The sequence below is a fragment of the Mobula birostris genome, chromosome 3 (assembly GCF_030028105.1).
Source record: "Mobula birostris isolate sMobBir1 chromosome 3, sMobBir1.hap1, whole genome shotgun sequence".
Classification (NCBI taxonomy): domain Eukaryota; kingdom Metazoa; phylum Chordata; class Chondrichthyes; order Myliobatiformes; family Myliobatidae; genus Mobula; species Mobula birostris.
In genome coordinates, this window is record NC_092372.1 from 154124483 (window position 1) to 154147085 (window position 22603).

Consider the following 22603-nt stretch of genomic DNA (forward strand, 5'->3'; position numbering starts at 1 on the left):
GGAATATAACACATTTCATCCGAGATTCTAATAGCAAATGTAATACACGCAGCTCTAATGACAGGTCACAGGTTGAAACATTCATTTTGGTCTATATGTGCTACCTAACACAATGAATATTTCCAGCATTTTCTCTTTTCATTTTCAGTTTTCAATTTCCAGAATACTTTATTTGCAAATCCAATTTAATTACAAAATTTCTAAAAATATATCTTTAGACCAACAATAGCTTACACTAGGATGAGCATATCTCAGTGCCACTGAAAAATAACCGATAACTAATTCAAGGATATTTTCATCTACTTTGAATTGAACTGAGATCCTTTGAAGAAAAGATTCATGTTTATCCCTCTGTGATATCCAGTTCAGAGTACCTTTAACACAAATCTTAGTAAGGTGCAGTGACTGAATTATTTAACAATGCTAATGGATTAAATAAAAGCAACCTTTTCATGTGTTATACTATCAAAATATTACAAAATGCATCACATAAATGTATCTGTAGCATGGTATGCAAAGTAAATGAGTTTGTTAATGCCAAAAAAACACAATAGAGAGATAAGTAAGACTTGTTTCTTTAATGGAGAATACCAGTGAGCTGTTTTACAAAAATGTAAAACAAAAGTTCAAAAAGACACTTTCAAAGACTTCAGAAATCAAACACTTCTCCTTACTGAAATAAGTAAAAGAACAGAGGTGCCACATGCAGTCTTTAGAAGATCTTCACTTTAATTTACATAAGCAGGATGTAATGTGTCAAAAATCAGTTCTCATAAAAATAGGTATTTGGTCCAGGATGAATGAATACATTAAGTTGACACTGGAGAAAGTTGCCGAGGTCTGGTCTATGAGCGAGTGTACTTGCCCCAGATGTGCAACATAAATACTGAAGCGATGAACAGTAGGCTCATAACAAGCACTGGAACAGGCCCACTGAGAAGAGAGAGGAAGAAAAATCAATAGAAGCACATTTAATAGCACACACACAGCTTGTTTTTACTTCCAATATTAATGTAATGACAGTAATCCAAGGGACAAAAGAGACACCTAGTGGTGCAGCAAGAGTAGCCTGCATTGTCATTATGTATAAAGTACAACTTATTTCAACCTTCTCAGCTTAGGTAAAACTTGTTGAATCTAGAACAAGGCATGCATTGTTCTGAACTTAAAAGTTGGCATTTCTCCTTCTAAATAGACTTACAAAATATTACATAAAACATGAACTTAAAACCCAATGACTTTTAGATAATTTTTTTATAATGTATACTTATAACCTGGACAAATTTTTAATTGGAAACTCAATCTCATAGCTCTCCTTTCATTTCCTTCTCCTGTGAAGTTAAAGTGAAGAGCACCCATCTACACTTCTGACACTACTTTAGCTTACAATCAAAGCTTTGCTACAAAGCCTTAAGGTGTCCAGACCAAGATTTAATTAAAACTCAATAACAAAGGAAATAATTATCACAAAATTGCATATTTTGCACAAGTAGTAAATCTTGGCCACATTCTAACCACAGACAAAGATGGTCCTATAATGATTCTCAACAGCTTATGACATATTTTAAGAGGTTAAATATAAAAGTCTAAACCTCATCCCACTGGATCATTTCAGAACCAGAACAATTCTGGTTGTATGTGATTTATCTGAAGTGGAGATACTTCTCAAAAAGTTGAAATAAATCTCAATGACAAAAAGTTCAAGTAACAACAACTTCAGCTTTAGAACACAAAGGCTGGCATCATGCAGCTAACTATAACTTACTGTGATAGTTCATATTCTTTTATGTTTGTTTAGTAAGGAATTTAAGCATAATATTAACAGATTTTATCCAAGCAAATTTTAAAATAGCAAAACCCAAAGTCAGTGACTTAAAGAATTATCCAGCACAGAAGATAGGAATTCAGACATCTTGCCTGCATCAAATGTCAAATTCCATGCTCTCTTCCTTTCAAATGCCCACATTCTCATTTTATTCACAATAATTAACTATTGCAGCAGAATGGAGCACAAATTGGATTCAGACAAAATGCAATGACACAATGATGTCAGCAGGCACAATTTCCTATTCTAAGAACAAAGAACCATGGATCCAGGCAAAAATTCAAAGTAGGCATTTAAAACTCAAGTCCTTGTACATGACAGCTAGCTCGGAATTATGAATATGAAAGAAAAAGCTGTATAAAAATAAACAGACTTTTGAACTAATTCCGAACTAAACATTCAAGTAGAAACCATTTAATTGACGTGAAATTTATTAGTTTGCTGTTTTACCTTCAAACAATTTGCTCTAATTAAAATTTTTATTAAATCTGCCCCTTGTAAGGCATGAAAATGCCCGACGCAGGCCTCTCATGGTCTGAGTCGATGTTCCCCCCTCTCCCTCCCTTTAAGTTATGGTTACTGATTAAATATATTCTGAATCTTAAAATGAAAACAATCACAGCTTTGACCAGTGAATGATACGTTTTTTTTTAGATCTTGACCTCATCTGACTTAATCAAGTTATTAGATGAAGAACGGACTTTGACATAAAGCTCCTGTTTCATTTCCCAAGTGTAGTACAATAAACACAAGGTATTGAAAGCCTCAGATCAATGAGTGCCTATTCTTGGAAACACAGTCAAAGCTGATAAACTCATCTATCACTAACATACAAATCCAAGCTACCATTTGACCTTCAAAAAAAATACTGACAACACCCAATGAACATAATACTACCCTTAAGAGCAACAGATGCCACTTATCCAAATTATTTACTAAACTGAAATGAGTTAAGATGAACTCAGAAGTTAGACACCCACTAGAAGAGTATATATAGCCACTTAGTAAATGCTTAAAATTGACAGAAACAAAAAATAATCCCACCAGAGAGATGGAAGTAACATTTAAAGGCGTATACATCTAATTTTCCACTCCAGAAAGACACATTTTACAAATTTACTGTTGAAGACCTTCATAAGTCTTTGGGGCCATGTAGAAAAGATCTTTGATGTTTACTGATGACAAAGACATCAGTCCACTGAAGCATGATTATCACAGAAAACTGGTAATTTAAAGAGAACACTTTCAGAACAGATGCTGATTACATGAATATCGGATACATTTAATATTAGGTAGATTAGGGTAACGTACCCCTAAAAATGTTTCCTTCATTTTGGAGGAACTATTGCACAGGATCGGAAGATGCCGCAGAAAGTTGCAAACTCAGCAATCTCCATCATGTGCATTGACCTCCTCAGCATGGAGGACATCTTCAAAAAGAGAGGCCTCAAAAAGGAGCCTTAATCCATAATTAAGGAGCCTAACACCTAGGAATACCCTCTTCTCATTGCTATCATCAAGAAGTGGTACAGGAGCATGAAGATGCACATTCAACATTTTAGGAATAGCTTCTTCCCCTCCACCATTGAATTTCTGAACAGACAATGAACCCATGAAAACTACCTTGCTACTTCGTAAACTCATTTTTTGCGCTACTTATTTTATATATATATTTCTTATTGTAATTCATAGTTTATTATGTATTTCACAACATACACCAGTGATATTAAACCAATCTGATTCTGCATGTGCCTCAGCTGATCTGCTGCCAAAACCACATGGCCTTGACTATTCCATAGGTGCCTGCTGACTTCTCCTTTTCCACCCAATGCAAAACTCATTGAAGCTCATTGGTGCTTCAATTCCAGTACCATCTGTCTGCTATCCGTACTTGTTATCTCCTGTGCTTGAACTACAATGATTCCTAGTGAATGGTAACAACACTTAAAATTTGTTACTGATAGGCATTCTTCCATTTCAATAACTAGCATAAAACACTAAATCTCACTGCACCACTCTATTTTTTGGCCTTTTGCACATCCACAACTTTCATACCTTGACTACCACGCCTCCAACTATCTAGGTTTAAAATCTCTCCACTTCACTCTTCATCAAAGTTGCTCCTGAAAATTTATCACTTTAACCAAATTGTTGGTCACCTGTCCTAATATCTGTAATATAAATAAAATTAGTTTTTACAATACTCAAACGACATTTTTGTCAACTTAAAACTAGTTGTTGATCTGGAAGTAGAGATATTGGTGAGATTTAATCTGGAATACAAGAATTTCACTCAATTCTGGAAACCATGGATTGGGACACATTTGGACGTTTCGTTTCCCACTGCCTCCTCCCTCTCTAAATCCAGGATGTCAGTCATCCAGAGAAGACTATTGGCTGTCAGCTACCAACATTAAAAGATGTGTTCATTACCAGAGCGAAGAAAGGAGCTGAAAAAATTACTGTTAACTTCACCCATCCTAGCAGTCACCTATTCACCAAATTGTCATCAGTGAGACACTACAAGTCCATCACCACCAGGACTACATGTTATCTCCAAAGCATCTTTCCTGTAGCTATTCAGCTTCCTGCTCTCCTTGTTCTGTTGATATGCATTTAAGTTTGATTATTGACGTTTGCACATGTGACTGTTCTGCTAAGTGATTGCTCATGGTTGTTTGCACTATTATCCTATAAATTGTTGGTTGCTATTGTGTTATCTGTTATGGTATTGTCCTTTGTTTTATGCTTGGCACCGAACTACAATCATTTCTGGTATGTTTTACATACTGGCAATAAAGTGACTCTGATACTGATTACCTGAAGTTTCAATAAAATAGTTAAAAATGTATTAAAAACTGTTCAACTGGGTAACAAACTATGTATTTAAATGAAATGCAGAACAAAGTGAACACTAATACAGTACTATAAAACTGGGTATTGGTTCCTAATAGTTACTTACAGAGGAATTCATTCAGTGCAAGCTGCAATGATTGACAGTAAAGGAATAAAATCAGTGCAAGCACCCCTAGTGTAGATAAAGGACTGCTTTCATATGTTACCTCCAAATCTTCATTTTCATTGTAACGTTCAAGATGATTGCTGACCCTCAAATTCTTTGATGTTCCTAACTTGAGGTGTGAAATTATTTCATTTTCACTCCTGGCCATTTCTGACATTGCCAAGCCTCAGTGCTTGAAACGGTGAGCAAAACAGTTCTGATTTGTCTTAATGCTTATTTCTTGCCAACTATCAGTGACAGAAATCATTGTTTTTTTAAAAAAACAAACACATGTAACTGATGCTGTTAAAAAACTGTTCACTCTAAGCAAGGTGTAGTGTCTAATATCACACAAGTGACGTGACTGATGCTAGGTAAAAACTATTCGCAACAGTCCCAATTAAGTGGCATAGTATCCCAAATAAACAAAGGGAATCGTGGATATCTTCTCTTTCAGTTTTTGTTCTTTAAGAGTTGTCTCAAGTAAGCGGCTAACCTAATTAACCAATGGACCAATTAACTGGAATGCACTGTGTAAGCAAAATAGTTCCATTGTAATGAGTAGGTGCTGCCTCCCCCACCCCCCCAACCCCAACATGGACATGTTGCTCTAAAGTTACAATAAAGCCATGGAAAGTACCGAAAGTTATAAAAAATCATTCCCTTATCACCAAAGTCCATAAACTAATATATTTCATATTCAATAACTGTCCCTTAATTATATGAGGCTTTGTTTACAGCAAACTGAGTGAAATTTCCCTACTTATGTAATTAAAATTAGATAAGCTATTCCTCGTACATCTTCCCTCCATCTCTGCCACCTGAGGCTCATCTGAAATGCTCTTCTACAAAACTGATTCTAGAACATCAATGGAGGCCTGTAAATAAATATGTAAAAACTCCCATCATCAATCGCTATCGTCACAATGCAGTGCAAAATGCAGTATATAATGTAGCAGAGTGACTGATTTTTTCCCCCAGAGTTTTTGCTCTGTGAAAGGCACAGTAAATGTTCCTGAGTCAGAATGACTAACAGACATGCCATGGACTTCCCTTTCTTGCCATGGATTTTCAACTATCTAGCCCATCTCATTGAAAAAAAAAATGGTGTGGCACAATTTCATTAGCTTATCACTGAATACATCTCACTATAAGCCAAAGACAGGCATCACATACAAGACAATTCACTTAAAAAAAGTTAAACCACCAAATATAAAAGGTCACTAAATGTAGGAGTTGGAGACAGTTGTTTTTTTTTCAGCTCATCAAAACGACATTGCTAAATATCACCTTGCAGAACATCCCACTTTTATTTCTTTGAAACATTCAAGGCTGCATTGAGCAGGTTACTGCCCCAATCATAACCTACTGCATGGTTATGAAGTTCAAAATGCAAAATAATAATGCCATTTATTTGTAATTATGCTGCAATTTAGTTGTCAAGTTAAAAAGTAATATGCTTATGCAAGTCTCCCATATACTTGGCATCCTGCAATGCCGATCATTTAATTAGAAATTTATTAAATTAACATATTAATTTAATGTTGCATGGTAACTTCCTAAAATGCACTGGTTTACCAACGGAGCCAATGATCTGTTGAAGAGCAAAGTCCTCCAAGGATAAAAAAAATTAAATATTCGACAGATTATAGTGCGTACAAAATAACTGATCTGCATAATTGCAAAAATTGATTTATTGTTAATTCTCAAGGCACTTTTCCATGTAACTGCAAGAAATGTAATACCTGCCTTTTACCTCTTCCCTTCTTACCATTTAGGCAAAGTCCTTCTAGTGAGGTAGCAATTGAATTACATTTACCAATTTAGTACATTGCATTTCATGTTTATGACGTGATCTCCTCGACGCTGAAGAAATAAAATGCATTCTCAATGACCACTTAGCAAAATACCTTAAAAGGTGACCTTGAGCTTCCAGTCTGTTTAACTGTCCATCCCACTCTGATCACTGTCTTTGGCCTCCCACATTGTTCTGTTGGTCCATCAAAAACCAACATAAGTTTTAAGGCACAGCTCATCTGGAGCTCTGATGCAAGATTACCCACTTGTAAAACTAACTCAATTTGTTTGTCTCTGCACAAATTTTACCTGATCTGTTGCCTACTCCCAGAACTGTTTTATTTCAGTTTTCCAACAATTATTGTATTCTGCATCTCAGTTGCAGCATGCAATTTTGTTCCTCACTCTTAAATTCACTCAGCAATTATGTTCAGATGGCACTTAATGTAATTCTAATCTGGATAACTTTTATCTACACTCTATCACATACATTCCCTTTATACTTGTCAGTCCTTTCTGTCGCCGAATTAAAACATGCTTGTTTCACTTTTCTAGTTCTGATGAAAGGTCGTCAACCGAAACATTATTTTTTCCTCTCCTTGGATGCTGACTAATCTGTGAAATATTTTGAGTATTTTGTTTTTGCTTCAGACTTTTAACGTCTGCAGGTTTCCTCTTTTCATCAGCATTTGGTCACCTTTGCAATCTTAAAACACTTTTTTTTATAAAGCAATACCAACATTTAATCTTACATCGTATCCAATACATTTTTAAAAGAGTATCATTTCAAAAATCAAGCCTATGTATTTAACAATAGCTGCCATTATCAAAAGGCCATATTGAAAGTAGACTAGTCACACTGTGCTGCCTTCAACAAACTTTCAATTAAAAATACCAAAGACCTGAAACAGCTGTTCTTTTTAACGTTGACAGTGCTCACTGCAGGGAAGGAGTAAAAATAAGTTGCAAGATTTACTTGTAGAATTGCTAGCTACAGCTGTTTGATGCTCATTCATGCAATATCTCAGATACAGGAGATCTTAAAAATCAATAAAGTGCTTTGCCAGTAAGAATCAGAAAAATAGCTCACTGGAAATATAATGCAAGAACACGAGAGCCTGTCAACAGCTGCAAATCCACCTTTGCATTCCACAGATTCTGCTGATCTGAGTTGTTACATTGTTTCTAACTTTTATTTACACTATTCACTGTTAGGCTAAGTAGTTAAATACTTTAATACTATGCCTAGGTAGTTTGGATTTTGCTGAGTGTTACAAGACTCAGCATTAATACATCAGTCCCTTGCTTCATACTACTTTGGAGAGTGTTGATTCAATATGGCGCTCTTGGTCCAGTATGTACCCACCTGTATTTTAACACAAAAAAAAAGACATCTTCTTGGACTGCAAGCTGGGAACTGGCGAAAACCCCAGCTCTTTGCTAGTGCTGTTTCAACAATAGATCATGATCTCCTTGCCACTGAGGCAATGTGCAACTACTTCCTATATAGACTGGTGTCGCTTAGCACCAAAACATGCTCCTTACGTCTGCTTCCAGGCAATGAGCACTGGCTTAGCATCACTTACTCTTTGTGTTGACAAATGCCCAGATAATTTAGGCTCTCTGACTGCCTCTTACTGGATATGATGCTAACTGCTGTCTCCCAATCTCAGTTGAGCTTGTTGCCAAAGAGGTATCTGGGGCAAAATATGCAGCCAGAGAAGGGTGTCAACAGTCTCCATCACCATTAAGCACGTTGCAGTAAAACCTCCTGATTCAAAGGGTGAGTTATAGAGAAATACAGAAGGGATACTTTAGCCCGAGTCCATGCCAACCACATTGTCCATCTAGCTAGTCCTAAGTTTCCTGCGTTCAGCCTGTATCCCTCCAGAACCTATCCAAGTTCATCTTAGACCATAACACAGGAATCAAGCCATTCGGCCCATCGATTCTGCTCTGCCTTTTCATCATAGCTGATTTATTACAAGAAGAGAAAATCTGCAGATGCTGGAAATCCAAGCAGCACACACACAAAATGCTGGAGGAACTCAGCAGGCCAGGCAGCATCTATGGGATAAAAAGAGTACAGTCGATATTTTGGGCCGAGACCCTTCGGCAGGACTGGAACAAAAAGCTGAGGACCAGATTTAAAAGGTGGGAGGGGAGAGAGAAAAACACAAGTTGATAGGTGAAACCTGAAGAGGGTGGGATGAAGTAAAGAGCTGGGAAGTTGATTGGTAAAAGTGATACAGGACTGGAGAAGAGGCAGTCTGATAGAAGAGAACAAAAAACCCATGGAAGAAAGAAACAGGGGAGGAGCACAAAAGGGAGGCGATGGGCAAGGAGATAAGGTGAGAGAGGGAAAAGGAGAATAGATCCCATTCTTTCACTTTCCTCTAACCTTTGACTCTGACTATTCAAGAACCTATCAAGCTCCACTTTAAATATACGCAATGACTTGGCATCCATGGCCATCTATGGTAAAGAACTCCACAGATTAACCACTCTCTGGCTAAAGAAATTTCTCATCTCTGTTCTAAATCAATTCTGAGGCTGTGCTCTCTGGTCCTCGATTCCATCACTACAGGAAACATCATTTCTATCTAGGCATTTCAATATTTGTAAGTTTCAATGAGATCCCCTCATTCTTCTATACTTCAGCGAATACAGGCCCAAAGCCATCAAACACTCCTCATATGCTTTCCAATGCCAGCACATCTTTTCTTAGATAAGGGCCCAAAACTGCTCATATTCCATGTGGTCTGACTAATCCCTTATAAAGTCTCAGCATTACATCCTTGAATTTACATTCTAGTCCTCTTGAAATGATTGCTAATATTGCATCTGCCTTCCTTACCAATGACCCAACCTGCAAGTTGACCTTTAGGGAATCCTGCACGAGGACTCCCAAGTCCCTTTGCACCTTTGATTTTGAATTATTTCCCCGTTAAAAAAATAATCTACACCTTTATTCCTTCTATCAAACTACATGAACATGCACTTCTCGACACTATATTCCATCTGCCACTTCCTTGCCCGTCCTCCTAATCTGTACAAGTCCTTCTGTAGACTTCTTTGTTTCCTTAAGACTAGCTGCACATCCACCTATTTTCATATCATCCACAAACTTGGCTACAAAGCCATCAATTTCATCATTGAAATCAATGACATAACATGAAAAGAAGCATTCCCAACACTTGTCAAATCCGACCAACCCTGTGGAACACTATTTGTCACCAGCAGCCAACCATAAACCTCCCCTTTATTTCCACTTTGCCTCCTGCCAGTCAGCTAATCTTCTGTCTATGCTAATATCTTTCCCGTAGTTAACCAGCCTTATGTGTGGCATCTCGTCAAAGGTCTTCTAAAAATCCAAGTAAACAACATCCACTGACTAATTAAGTTTCTTAAACGATAATATTGTATTTGCCACAACCCTTTCTCTGGCAGCTCATTCCACATACTCACCACCCTTGTGTGTGAAATAGTTGCCCCTCTGGTCCCTCAACCTCACCCTTCTTGCCCAAAATCTCTGCCCCTGAATTATGGACTCCTCTACCCTGGGGGAAAGACAGTTATCATCCACTTTATCTATGCCTCTGTATTGGAGGGGTTGAGACAGCACTACCCACTACCTGGTCAGAAGACATGCCACCTGCTAATCAAGGTTTGACCCCCTCCTCACCCATCAATGCACACCTAACCATTGGCCCCCTTAATTAGCCTTGTACTTGGCCTCGGACAATTGGCCTTTGCAGTTTAACTCTGCAGGCATAGAGCCATTGCCCCCCGCCCCCTGTGAATTACCTGGGCTAGACCCTCCAGCCTTCCTGCACTAAAAGGGTGCCACGTGTGCTGGACTCACTCTCTTTGCCATCTCCGAGGGACCACCCTGCTTCACTCCAGGCTGAGAACCGTGGAACGGCGCTGGAGAAACTGATGGTAAGCTATGCATTGAATAGGGTTGGGAGCGTTGATTATTGTCCCTAATAGCATAGAGCCGTGCCTGCACAGAGTCAAGGGGTGGCAGGTATCATATTGACTTTTCCCTTGGGGGTGTGGGGGTGCGCGCACGCTTTGTTCCCACGCGATTTCCCCACGTTTGTTATAATTGTCCACGTGTTTTATTGCCAATCCAACTTTTCCACAACTGCCGTAAATTGTGCGTGTTGCTTCTGTTGCCATTTCCCCACGTTTGCCTTCTGTAAACAAAATCTTCTACTACCAGGACTGTGTGTCCAGAGTCCTTGCCTTTGAGACCTACTGAACCTGTTTCCTCACTTACAACAGCCTCTCAGAATTTTAAACACTTTATAAGGTTGCCTCTCATTCTCCTGTGTTCCAAGAAATAAAGACCTTGCCTGGCCAACCTCTCCCTGTAAAGTATGATGTCCTCCCATACTGTTCTACATAATAAATGTTAAGATATTTTAATATTATCCACAATAATCTCAATATTATTAGGCCAAACTATGATCACGGTATACGATTCATATGGAAGACTGAAATCAAGGCGTAGGGGAAACCTGCTCATCAATAAGGAAGAAAAGGACTGACAAAAAAGTAGATTAACGTGTAAATATTGAAAACTAAATCAAATTAAACCTCAAAATAGATATGGCAACTTTAAATACAGTAAAATAATAGTAGAAAGAAATAGAAATATGAATAGACTACCAGGGACCTCAACCCTGCCCTATCATTCAATGTTATCACTCTAACCTACGTTGGCTTCAATTTCAGTGCCTGATTAGACCTACTTCTAAATTTTTAGTTCTATTTATGACTCCCCATCATTCGTGTTTTTTTTAAACCTTTAATCCTAAATGTATTATTAGTCAGTATGCATATTGTAATATACAGGTTTAATAGAAGCACAGGAAGAGCACAAGGCCCTTTGCATTCTAGTCCATGCCTGCTCTATGTAAAACCACAACAGCAAATTAATAGCCTAAAGATTTTTGCAGTCTCATATTACAAACTGTTCAAGAGCATACATGTCTACCTCAAACTTACAGAAAGTACCAAAATCTGTCACTGAAGAACTTCTATTTTCCTCCTTCCTCTTTCATATGTATTAAAAATATTACATTGATAAACCTTCCAAATGAAACATTTCACACAATGTAGCCATAAGTAAGTCACCCTCATGGAAATAGGAATTGACAGATCTCAGGGAAGAATTCAAGATTTCCCTCACAGCGGATTAACCATAGGATCACATTCTAGTTACCTCACCCTCCCTATTAAAAACAAATGATTTATCAACTTATTATTAATAAAAACACATCCCAATTGTTTCCACTTCAAGCATGGCTTTCATTTTGATCAACTGAAAATTTTCAGCTTTCTCAGAACAGCAAAAATCACATGGCAACACTTCCATCATTGTGTGTGTTTTAAAAAACGAAGTAGAAATGAAGATCATATTATTTTTAATTTTCAGTTTCAGAGGGGAAAAATGCAGTACAATGCAAATTTAAAAGATGATTATGAAATATAGTTAAACAAACCCTGGATTGTAAATTACCAATCAATGAGAGGTACTCCTATTAAACTGGATCCTTTTACTATTAAAAAGGACCATGACATCAGCTTCAAATGCCAATTCTAAACAAATACGTGCTCATGGCATCAGCAATCATTGTTTCATGATTAAAGAAAAGCAAAATGGATAATGAAAAATGAAGAGGACTTTATAGATATTAGAATATTTACTAACATACTTAAGCAGACTTTCAGACAATACAATCTTACTTAGCTAAAGGATGAACACTCTATTGCAGCGGTCCCCAACCACCATGTGCTACCGGGCCGTGAGGAAACGATATGAGTCAGCTGCACCTTTCCTCATTCCCTGTCACACCCACTGCTGAACTTGAACATAGGGTGTCCAACTGTCCCGTATTTCCCCCGCTAAGGTAGAGCATTCCTATGAAATCTTTCGTACTGAAATGGTCATGGTAGTCTTGCCTCAGGTAAAGTGTCCCAGGATTTGACTGCTACTTTTGTCCCTTGTTTGGGAGTGAGAAAGTTGGCAACCCTAACTGTAAAAGACATGTTGAGGTGAGTTTAATCCTACTTGAACACCCACCCCGGTTGGCCGGTCCGCAAGAATACTGTCAATATTAAACCGGTCCGCGGTGCAAAAAAGGTTGGGGACCCCTGCTCTATGGTGATTCAGTGTCCAGAACATGCACTTACACTTTAAGCCCAGGAGAATCCTCTGTATAGAATCGCCACATTCCCCCTGTACCCGTAGAGGTAGTTCGACCAGCTCGGCTCACTGCACTATTGGCAGCTTTCCTGGGGAGGTAAAGGGGAGTTTGGGGAGGGAAGAGAGAAATAAGCTCCACATCACATTGTTATCTTTCAATTACTACAGCAAAGGTATTCACATGTATCTTTTACCAAAGATTATAGTAATTTCGATACAATCAAAATAATTTCTGGTAGAATATATATTTATAATTCCATTTACTTTTAATTACAAAATCACAGCTGAAAATATACAAAAATAAATTACACATAGAATACTGCTTCGTTCCTCTGAACTGGGTAAAAAATAAAGCTTTGTTAAAAGCTATACATGTACAAAAATGGAAAGACAGCAATGCAGAATGGGGATATCTTTACATATCACGCAGTAGCGACAGGTTTGAGGAAGTTCCATTCAATCCCCACTCTAAACTATCTTGAACATACAGGATGTGATTTCCCATGTTGATTGGGCAAGAAGGGATGAAATGAAAGGAGGTAGCATCAGTAACATTAGGGCTTGACACAACTTGATCCTGGGTCCAATGCTGTTAATGAAGGAAACAGTATTAAAAATACTGAAAGAAGCTCGCAGTGGTAATGGATGGAGTGGGAAAAGGAAGTAGCAATAGTCCACTAAAGCATGATCTCCAGTCTTGTGACACATAATTACTGCCCATTCACCCCATTTGACCTGGCTTTATTCTATTACAATGTCTCTCCATCCTTCTCACCACCTTCTCTACAACTTAAAATATCCCCTTTATATAAAGCAACACACATAAAAGTTGCTGGTGAACACAGCAGGCCAGGCAGCATCTCTAGGAAGAGGTACAGTCGACGTTTGAGGCCGAGACCCTTCGTCAGGACTAACTGAAGGAAGAGTTAGTAAGAGATTTGAAAGTGGGGGGGGGGGGGGGGGGGAGATCCGAAATGATAGGAGAAGACAGGAGGGGGAGGGATGGAGCCAAGAGCTGGACAGGTGATAGGCAAAGGGGATACGAGAGGATCATGGGACAGGAGGCCAAGGGAGAAAGAAAAGGGGGAGGGGGGAACCCAGAGGATGGGCAAGGGATATAGTGAGAGGGACAGAGGGAGAAAAAGGAGAGAAAAAGAATGGGGTATGAGGGGGAGGTGGGGCATTAACAGAAGTTTGAGAAAGTCAATGTTCATGCCATCAGGTTGGAGGCTACCCAGACGGAATATAAGGTGTTGTTCCAGCAACCTGAGTGTGGCTTCATCCTTACAGGCCCCCTCGTACCCCATCCGTTATTTATTTATATACACACATTCTTTTTCTCCCTCTCCTTTTTCTCCCTCTGTCCCTCTCACTATACCCCTTGCCCATCCTCTGGGCTTCCCCCCCTCCCCCTTTTCTTTCTCCCTAGGCCTCCTGTCCCATGATCCTCTCATATTCCTTTTGCCAATCAACTGTCCAGCTCTTGGCTCCATCCCTCCCCCTCCTGTCTTCTCCTATCATTTCGGATCTCCCTCTCCCCCTTTCAAATCTCTTACTAGCTCTTCTTTCAGTTAATCCTGACGAAGGGTCTCGGCCCGAAACATCGACTGTACCTCTTCCTAGAGATGCTGCCTGGCCTGCTGCGTTCACCTGCAACTTTGATGTGTGTTGCTTGAATTTCCAGCATCTGCAGATTTCCTTGTGTTTGCCTTCTATATAAATCTCTATTTCCCAGTTCTGACCAGTCTCTAACCTGAAATGTTAACTGCTTTCCTATTACCAGATCCCACTTAACTAGCAGGGCTTTTGCAATATTTTGCTTTCACTTTAGATTTCTATAATCTGTAGCATCTGACTTTCACTCTTTGTTGCCATACCAAAAACTATCCCTGCAGTAGAGAGGATGGGGGGGTGGGGGTGGGGAAGAGTGGAGTGGTAAGTACAAACTAAAAGTTCAAGCCATGCCTCTGTTACGAATCCTGTAAAAGATGGCAACAAACTGGGTCTATAGTATTCCCCTGGGATCTAAATAACTACATTATCTTCAATCCCAGGCAGATGCATCAGACAGAAATTGTCAGATCCAATAAGGGCTATTTTATCTCTTTCTGCCATTTAGCTGAGAAATTCCACTTACTTTAACAGGATCAGTATCACTAATGCAGGATGGAGCACCACTTCTGTAGACAGGAGACCTAACGAGTGATAGCCCTCAGGACTTAATCCCTGTTCTTCCCTTACATCAAAATTTGCTGCTGTTAAGTAAAGATCTGCATATAGATGGCAGTTTCATAACCTCAAAATGTCTTGAAGCCAATGAAATACTTTTGAAATGCAGTTGCTTCTTTTTAAATATAGCAAAATTCTCAGAAAGAATCAATATGTAGGCAAAATGTGAAGTTCTCTATATTGTGACAAGCATTGTAACAGCCTGTGAAACTAAAGCATCAACATATTACCTCCACAAATCCTGGAGAATGCTTCAGCACACAAATAATGACACGACAGTCAACATTAAAAAGTAATGCAAGATGGCCCAACCATATCCAAGTTCCGCCAACTCTGCAGTACAGAACAATTGCAGAGTGCAGAAATCAATTGTTAAATTAACAACATTTACAAAGACCCACACTTAGTGGCCACTAGGTACCTTCTGTACCTAATTAAGTGGCCACTATGCTGCTCATGGCCTTCAAGATTCAAGATTCGATGAGTTGTGAGTTCAGAGATGCTATTCTGCACAGCACTATTGTAACGTGTGAGTTACTGTTGCTTTCCTATCAGCTTGAACAGTCTCAAACTAGAGAAAATCTGCAGATGCTGGAAATCCAAGCAACAAAATGCTGGAGGAACTCAGCAGGCATCTATGGAAAAGAGTACAGTTGACGTTTTGGGCCGAAACTCTTTGCCAGGACTGGAGGAAAAAAAACTGAGGAGTAGATGTAAAACGGTGGGGGAGGGGAGAGAGAAACACAAGCTGATAGGTGCGACCTGGAGGGGGAAGGAGAAGTAAAGAGCTGGGAAGTTGATTGATTAGAGATACTGGGCTGGAGAAAGGGGGAATCTGATGGAAGAGGACAGAAGGCCATGGGAGAAAGAAAAGGGGGAGAAGCACCAGAGGGAGGGGACAAGTGGGCAAGGAGATAAGGTGAGAGAGGGAAAAAGGCATGGGGAATGGTGAGGGGATGGGGGGGTGGGGGAAGGAGGCATTACTGGAAGTTTGAAAAATTGGTGTTCATGCCATCAGGTTGGAGGCTACCCAGACGGAATATAAAGTGTTGTTCTGTCAGCATGAGTGTGGCCTCATCACGACCCATTTTAATTCCACTTCCCATTTCGACATGTCTATCCATGGCCTGCTCCACTGTTGTGATGAGACCACACTCAGGTTGGCGGAACACCACCTTATATTCTGTGTGGGTAGCCTCCAACCTGAAGGCATGAGCATCGATGTCTTGAACTTCTGGTATTGCTCACCCTCTTTCACCATTTTCCATCTCCTTTCCCTCTCTCACCTTATCTCCTTGCCCATCCTTCACCTCCTTCTGATGCTCACCCCACCTTTTCATTCTCCCATGGCCTTCTGTCCTCTTCTATCAGACTCCTCCTCCTCCAGTCCTGTATCTCCCTCACCAATCAATTTCCCAGCTCTACTTCATCCCTCCTCCCCCACCTATCACCTTGTGTTTCTCTCTCCCCTCCGCCCACCTTTTAAATCTACTCCTCAGCATTTTGTCTCCAGTCCTGATGAAGAGTCTTGGCTCAAAACATCAACTGTACCATTTTCCATAGATGCCTGCATGTGTGCATGCGTGCATCTCTCCCTCGAACAGCCTGACCATGCTTCTCTGACCTCTCATCAATAAGCTTTCACCCACAGGACTGCTCCCCAGGGGATGTATTTTTGTTTTCAAACCTTTCTCTAAAGACAGCTCTGCGTGAAAATCCAAGATCAGCAGCTTCTGAGATACTCAAACCACTTCCATCCAGCACCATTCCATGGTCAAAGTCATCTGGACCATATCTCTTGCTCATTCTGATGTTTAGTCTGAACAACTGAACCTCTTGACCACTGCATGCTTTTATGCGTTGAGTTACTACCACATGATTGACTGATGAGATATTTGCATTAAGGAGCAGGTATACCTAATAGAGTGGCTAAGTGTATTTATCCTTGAGGGACAAATGCACTGAGGTGCTTCAGATTTGAACTTTCACTCCACTCAACTCCCACCTGAAGGCCCTTAAATCTTATTTTAAGGAGCTGCTGAGGCATCGTTGAGCAGGAATGACCAAGGACAACAAAGCAATACGTTATAAAATTACCACCATCACCTTCATGCAGCTTTTGTTCAACTGCAGAAAAGGGTATTCCAAGGTCAAAACCCCAGACCTGGCACAGAATATTTCCTACATGCTTCTGCAACCTTGTTAAATGACAGCAAGCACTTCAGTGCATTGAAAAGAAACATCAATGATGTTTCCCTCAAAATCCTTCAACTCCATGGCAGAGCTAAGTTAACCACAATCACATCCTGACCCAGGTTAACATCCTGCATTGGGAAACTCTAGTTACATTTAACATGGCTGAATCAGCAGACAGCATCAGCCACATGCCTGATACCAGATGGACAGAATCTGATCAACACCTTTCTGAATGACCCAAAAAACAAACTGCTGGAGAAATCCAAAAGGTCAGTAACTCTAATGCTCAGACGTATTGTCACAATTCAAACCGTTGAGCATTCCTTCGCCTCCATAGATGCTGCCTGACCTGCTGAGTACCTCCATAAGTTTGTTTTTGCTCCAGATTCCAATATCTGCAGTCTCCTGTGTCTCCATCCTGAATGAGTCCTTGAAATCCCTGGCAACTAAGTAGTGGAAAAAAAACATTGGGGATGGTCTTAAAAATTAAACTTCTCATCCCTTCGAGCATTACCTGCCTTATTAGGGAAATAATCTACAGTTTCTACATTGGCTTCATTCCGCATGCAAAAGCAGGGTTGAATCAACCCATCCTGCCCATACTAGGTATCCAATGGTTATTCAATTAACTTAGATCAAACCTTTCAGAATCGCACTGCTCCCTACATTGGAAGGGAAAGTGCAAGCATAAAGTTAAGCTTGTGGCTTTTTCAATTTCTAAGCATACTAGTTGAATCTGACCTGACTTTATTGCAGAAAGGCACAATAAATTCTTTGATTAAATAGCCAGAAACAACTACAGCAGCAATACCCTAAATTACAGGGTCATACTGTATGTAAAGGCCATTTCAATTATCCAATGAAACAAAAAAAGGCATCTTTTAACAACTAGTTGTCATGTAAATCTTCAATGTATTCTGACATTGAAGCTCTTAAATGACAAGGGTGTCAAAATTCCTTAACTCACAGAAAATGCCTTCTTGGATTCAAAATTGATGAATAGCACTTGAAATGTGCAATGTTTGACAATGCAATATTAAGAGCAACAAACACAAAAGAACTCAATCTCAACATACAATACTAATGGTGTTAACATGGCAACAAGGTGCAATAATAAACAGCAATCCAAAATTGAATAAAATTAGCTTTTTAAAAATTTGAGTTGAAAATGCTATAGATATTTTAAAGTCTAACCTTAACGTTGTTACAATTGGATGTTGAAAAGCAATCTAGATCAACAGCTGATGGCAGCGCTAACCTGCAGAAATTGTTGGAACTACATAAAACTGGTTTATTTTTCCTTCTATCTTGATCTTCAAAATGTCCCTCTCACCCCTCCCCCCCATCAACAGCAGCACTAAGCAAAACAAATAAACGTTAATTTTTAACTCTTCCAGCATTGAGGATAAAATATAGTGCCTCAAGAAGGCCACATCCATTATGAAGGACAATCACCATCTGGGACATACCCTCTTCTCATTACTACCAACGAGGAGGTACGGGAGCCAGAAAAAAACACACCCTACATTTTAAGAACAACTTTTCCTCCACCGGATTTCTGAATGGTCCATGAACACTATTTCACTATTCCTCTTTTGCTCTACTTACTGCACTTTCCACCAATTTTGATCTAGCACTGCTGCCACAAAACAAAATTCACAACATACATCAGTAACAATACATTTGATTGATTCTATCCAGAATAAATATTAATGTATCACAATTTGCCCATTTAAATATTTAAGAATTATTCAACTATGATACATTAAATCTAGTTATAAACTATGGTATTGTGAAGAAGTCAGTGACATGGAGAAACACTGACCTATCAGTAACTGTTTCACAATTTGATATTCCTCAGAAGGAAAGGAAAGCGCATACTGCCAGTCATATTTAACTGTTTCATAACACCAACTGAAATGTTTAGTTTTGTCTGCCTAATACTTTAGAAAAGCTTTAGTCTCTCAATTCAGTTCCACAAAATTACAAACCAGTCTGCCTAGCCCAATATATGAAGAGACACAAAAAAAGTAACTGCATATTGATTTGACTAATAGTCAGTCCAAAGACAGGAACACACGATAAAAAACCTCAATGGGCCAGATTCTTCCCAAATGAGGTGAGTATGAAAGGTTTCCCAGTTGAATTAATGCAGTACTTTCCACAAGTGTCGGCAAACATCCATCACTCAGTCTAAATACTTGTGTGCAAGCCAAAATAATGCAAGCAGACCATGGTCACAATCATAATTAAAACCAACCTTTCCAAATCAGATATCCCCATGTATAATTCCACCTAATCACATGACAGCAATCGTTAATGGAAGCACAGATTTTTGCTTTTTGGTGTCATCAAAAGATATATGTGGACATCACTGTAGTGTAGCGGTTAGCACAACAATACTAGAGGTCGGGGCTTTCTAAAGTTCAATTCCGGCGTCATTCTGTACGTCCTCCCCATGGAATGTGTGGGTTTTCTCTGGGAGGTCTAGTTTCCTCCCACCGTCCAAAGGGGTACCAGATAGGTTAAGTGGTCATTGTAAATTGTCTCGTGATTAGGTTGGAATTAATCAAGGCTGCGGGGTTGCTGGGGCAGTATGGCTGGAAGGGCCCACTCCACGCAGTATTGCTAAATAAATAAATGTACTTTCACATTGCTGAAATCACTTACTTCAGCACAGTCTTGAAGCAGAGATTTTATGGTAAGTACTATTAAGTCAATCTTTATTTAAGGAAACATAATGCCTCCTATTCAGCCCACTGGTTTTATTATTTTAGTGAAATACATTTACAATGACATAATGCAATCTTTAATTTTACTAATCTGTTTCTCACATTTATGACAAAATACTAATTGCTCCTTATTCTTTGATGCAGTCCCTAGATTGAGCATAATTGTCTGATTTTGAGAGCTTTGAAGTAGCTGATCAAATCAGTGTGGGAACCACAGATGCTTGTGCAAATAGACTGGCAGTAACTGATAGGGCAGGAGGCATATAGTTTGTGAAATGATCTGCTTTGAGGTTCTTAATATCATCGCAACTGCTCCTCTTCCACATTGAGCAGTTATGGGCCTAAGATTGAAGAGGTCAGTGGGAATATTGTATTTCTCTCAGGAGGCTTTGAGCACAATCTTTAACCTGTTCCTCTGTACACTTGGTAAACTCTTCCCAAGACAAAGTTTCTGGTAAACTCTTTCCAAGACAAAGTTTCTGTTTCTTGAGTCACCATAATTATCAATTCTGAACTCAAAATTAAATGTAAACATGAGAAACTCTGCAGATGCTGGAAATCAAAGCAACACACACAAGATGCTGGAGGAATTCTGTAGGTCAGTCAGCCTCTATGGAAATGAATAAACAGTCGATGTTTCAGGCTGAGACTCTTCTTCAGGACTGGAAAGGAAGGGGGGAAGCCACCAGAATGAAAGGGTGGGGGAAGGGGAAAGAGGATAGCTGGAAGGTGATAGGGGAAGCCAGGTGGGTGGGAAAGGTAAAGGGCTGGAGAAGAATGAATCTGAAAGAAGAGGAGTATGGACCATAGGAGAAAGGGAAGGAGCGGACCCAGGGGGAAGTGATAGGCAGGTGAGAAGAGGTAAAAGGCCAGAGTGGGAAGAGGAAAAAGGGAGGGGGAGGAAAAAAAAGGATAGAGAAATTGATATTTATGCCATCAGGTTGATGTTGTAAGTAATATTATTTCAAAACTATTTACCTCTGCCTCACTGTGGATCCACCACCAGCAGCCCGGGGGGCCACTGCTTTACTAGGCGATCGGCTGGAGGCACCAACATTTGTTGCACTTGCCGCTGGTCCAGGCTGAAAGGGTCAAAGCAAGCTATTAGCACAAAGGGAGTAAAATGTTCTTGCCATTTATAGACGTAAATAATAATGTAGATCCAAAATCTAACCTCCTAGTATAGTAGGTTTCCATCATCTCTTAAAAGTACAGTGCTCCTTTTCTACCGAAGTTGTGAATAAAGTGGTCTAACAAGTAACAGTCATGGAGGGAGACTGAATAATCAAAATAAACTGAGCAACACGCAAAATACACGAGGTCCTGCAGATGCTGAAAACCTTCAGCAACCAACACTGAATCTTGTGTTTAATCAAAATAAATTAATCCATCCTATTTGAAACTGTGAATTGCCATAGTTTGCAAGGTTAAGACTTACAACTCCATCCAGTTAATTTAAGTAATCACTTTGGATTGTTAAGTGGAAGTTAATGTTGATCTACATTCTTGGAGCACATCATCTGTTTTACTTCACATAACAAAGACAGGCTTTATTTTAATATATTTCCTCAAGGAAATAGTAAATTAAATATGAAATGTGATCCTAGTTAGCTTTTTTGTTTTAAAAATAAACTACATGCCAGCACTCAAAATAGAACAGGCATACAAAAACAACAGCTACAAGATCACCTTATTGCACGCTGTTTCTCATTTTACACTGAGCAACTAAGAAAATGTCTCCTCCAAAAGATGGTTTGTCTAATGGTACAGTACTCTGTATTGCAATGATGGTCAGTCAAAGTTACTTGTTCAAGACCAAGATAGAACCACACCTTCAATAATAGTTGAGTCACGAAATATAACTGTGCAGATCCCTTCCCCAGAACAAGAAACCTATTACAAATACAAGAACGCACAGAGATAATAAAATACACGCACATTTACAGTCAAACACTAAGTTCCCTTCATTTCGCGAGTTATTCAATTGACAATGTTCACACTGTGGATAAATAAAATGTACTAAAGGACATCTAGATGCTTGGTATTGCTGACGTGGCATTACTGCAACCAAGTTTCTTCATCAGTTTACCTAAACAAAAAGACGTCAGAAACACACGTTCGTTTCCCCCCTAGGTATACAAACGGCTGAGAAAGACATGGAAATCACTTCTATAAAGCCGGACAGCGGTTGGTTCGGCGAGGCCCCGAAATCACTGTTCCCTGCTGGGGAGAAGTGAAGGCCCTGCCTGTTCCGGCTGCCTGCTATCCGTTTAGGCAGGTTTTGCCACCCCCTCCCCGGGATTCTGGCCGACCCACAGACCGCGTCTCCAGAGATACCCCGTTCTGGAAGTCCACAAACCATGATAACGTCGCTGTCTGTCGGAGCCCGGCTCCCTCACACGGTGTACGAGTGACGACCCGATCCGAACCACCCGAAAGCAAGCTGCCGAAAGTAGCCACGACTCACTAATCAGGACCCCTCCCTCTGCCTGGGAGCCTTCACGTCGCCTGAGCAATCAAATTAGAAAAATACATTTAAACATTAAGGGGAAAATCACATCAGTCATATTTTTTAAAATTGTTCGCCTGTAACTTCATTGAATTTA

The 22603-nt window shown here is 39.6% G+C and overlaps 1 protein-coding gene across 1 annotated transcript; it reads right to left on the minus strand.

Annotated features, from left to right (window-relative positions):
* Nucleotides 1-559: 559 nt before the first annotated feature.
* sec61b (SEC61 translocon subunit beta) lies at nucleotides 560-22480 on the minus strand. Its single transcript, XM_072253519.1, has 4 exons — nucleotides 22357-22480; nucleotides 20976-21079; nucleotides 12828-12929; nucleotides 560-933 (listed from the first exon to the last, which is right to left on the minus strand). Exons 1-4 carry the CDS (start codon nucleotides 22357-22359, stop codon nucleotides 846-848), a joined length of 297 nt encoding a protein of 98 aa, XP_072109620.1. The 5' UTR covers nucleotides 22360-22480; the 3' UTR covers nucleotides 560-845.
* Nucleotides 22481-22603: the final 123 nt, after the last annotated feature.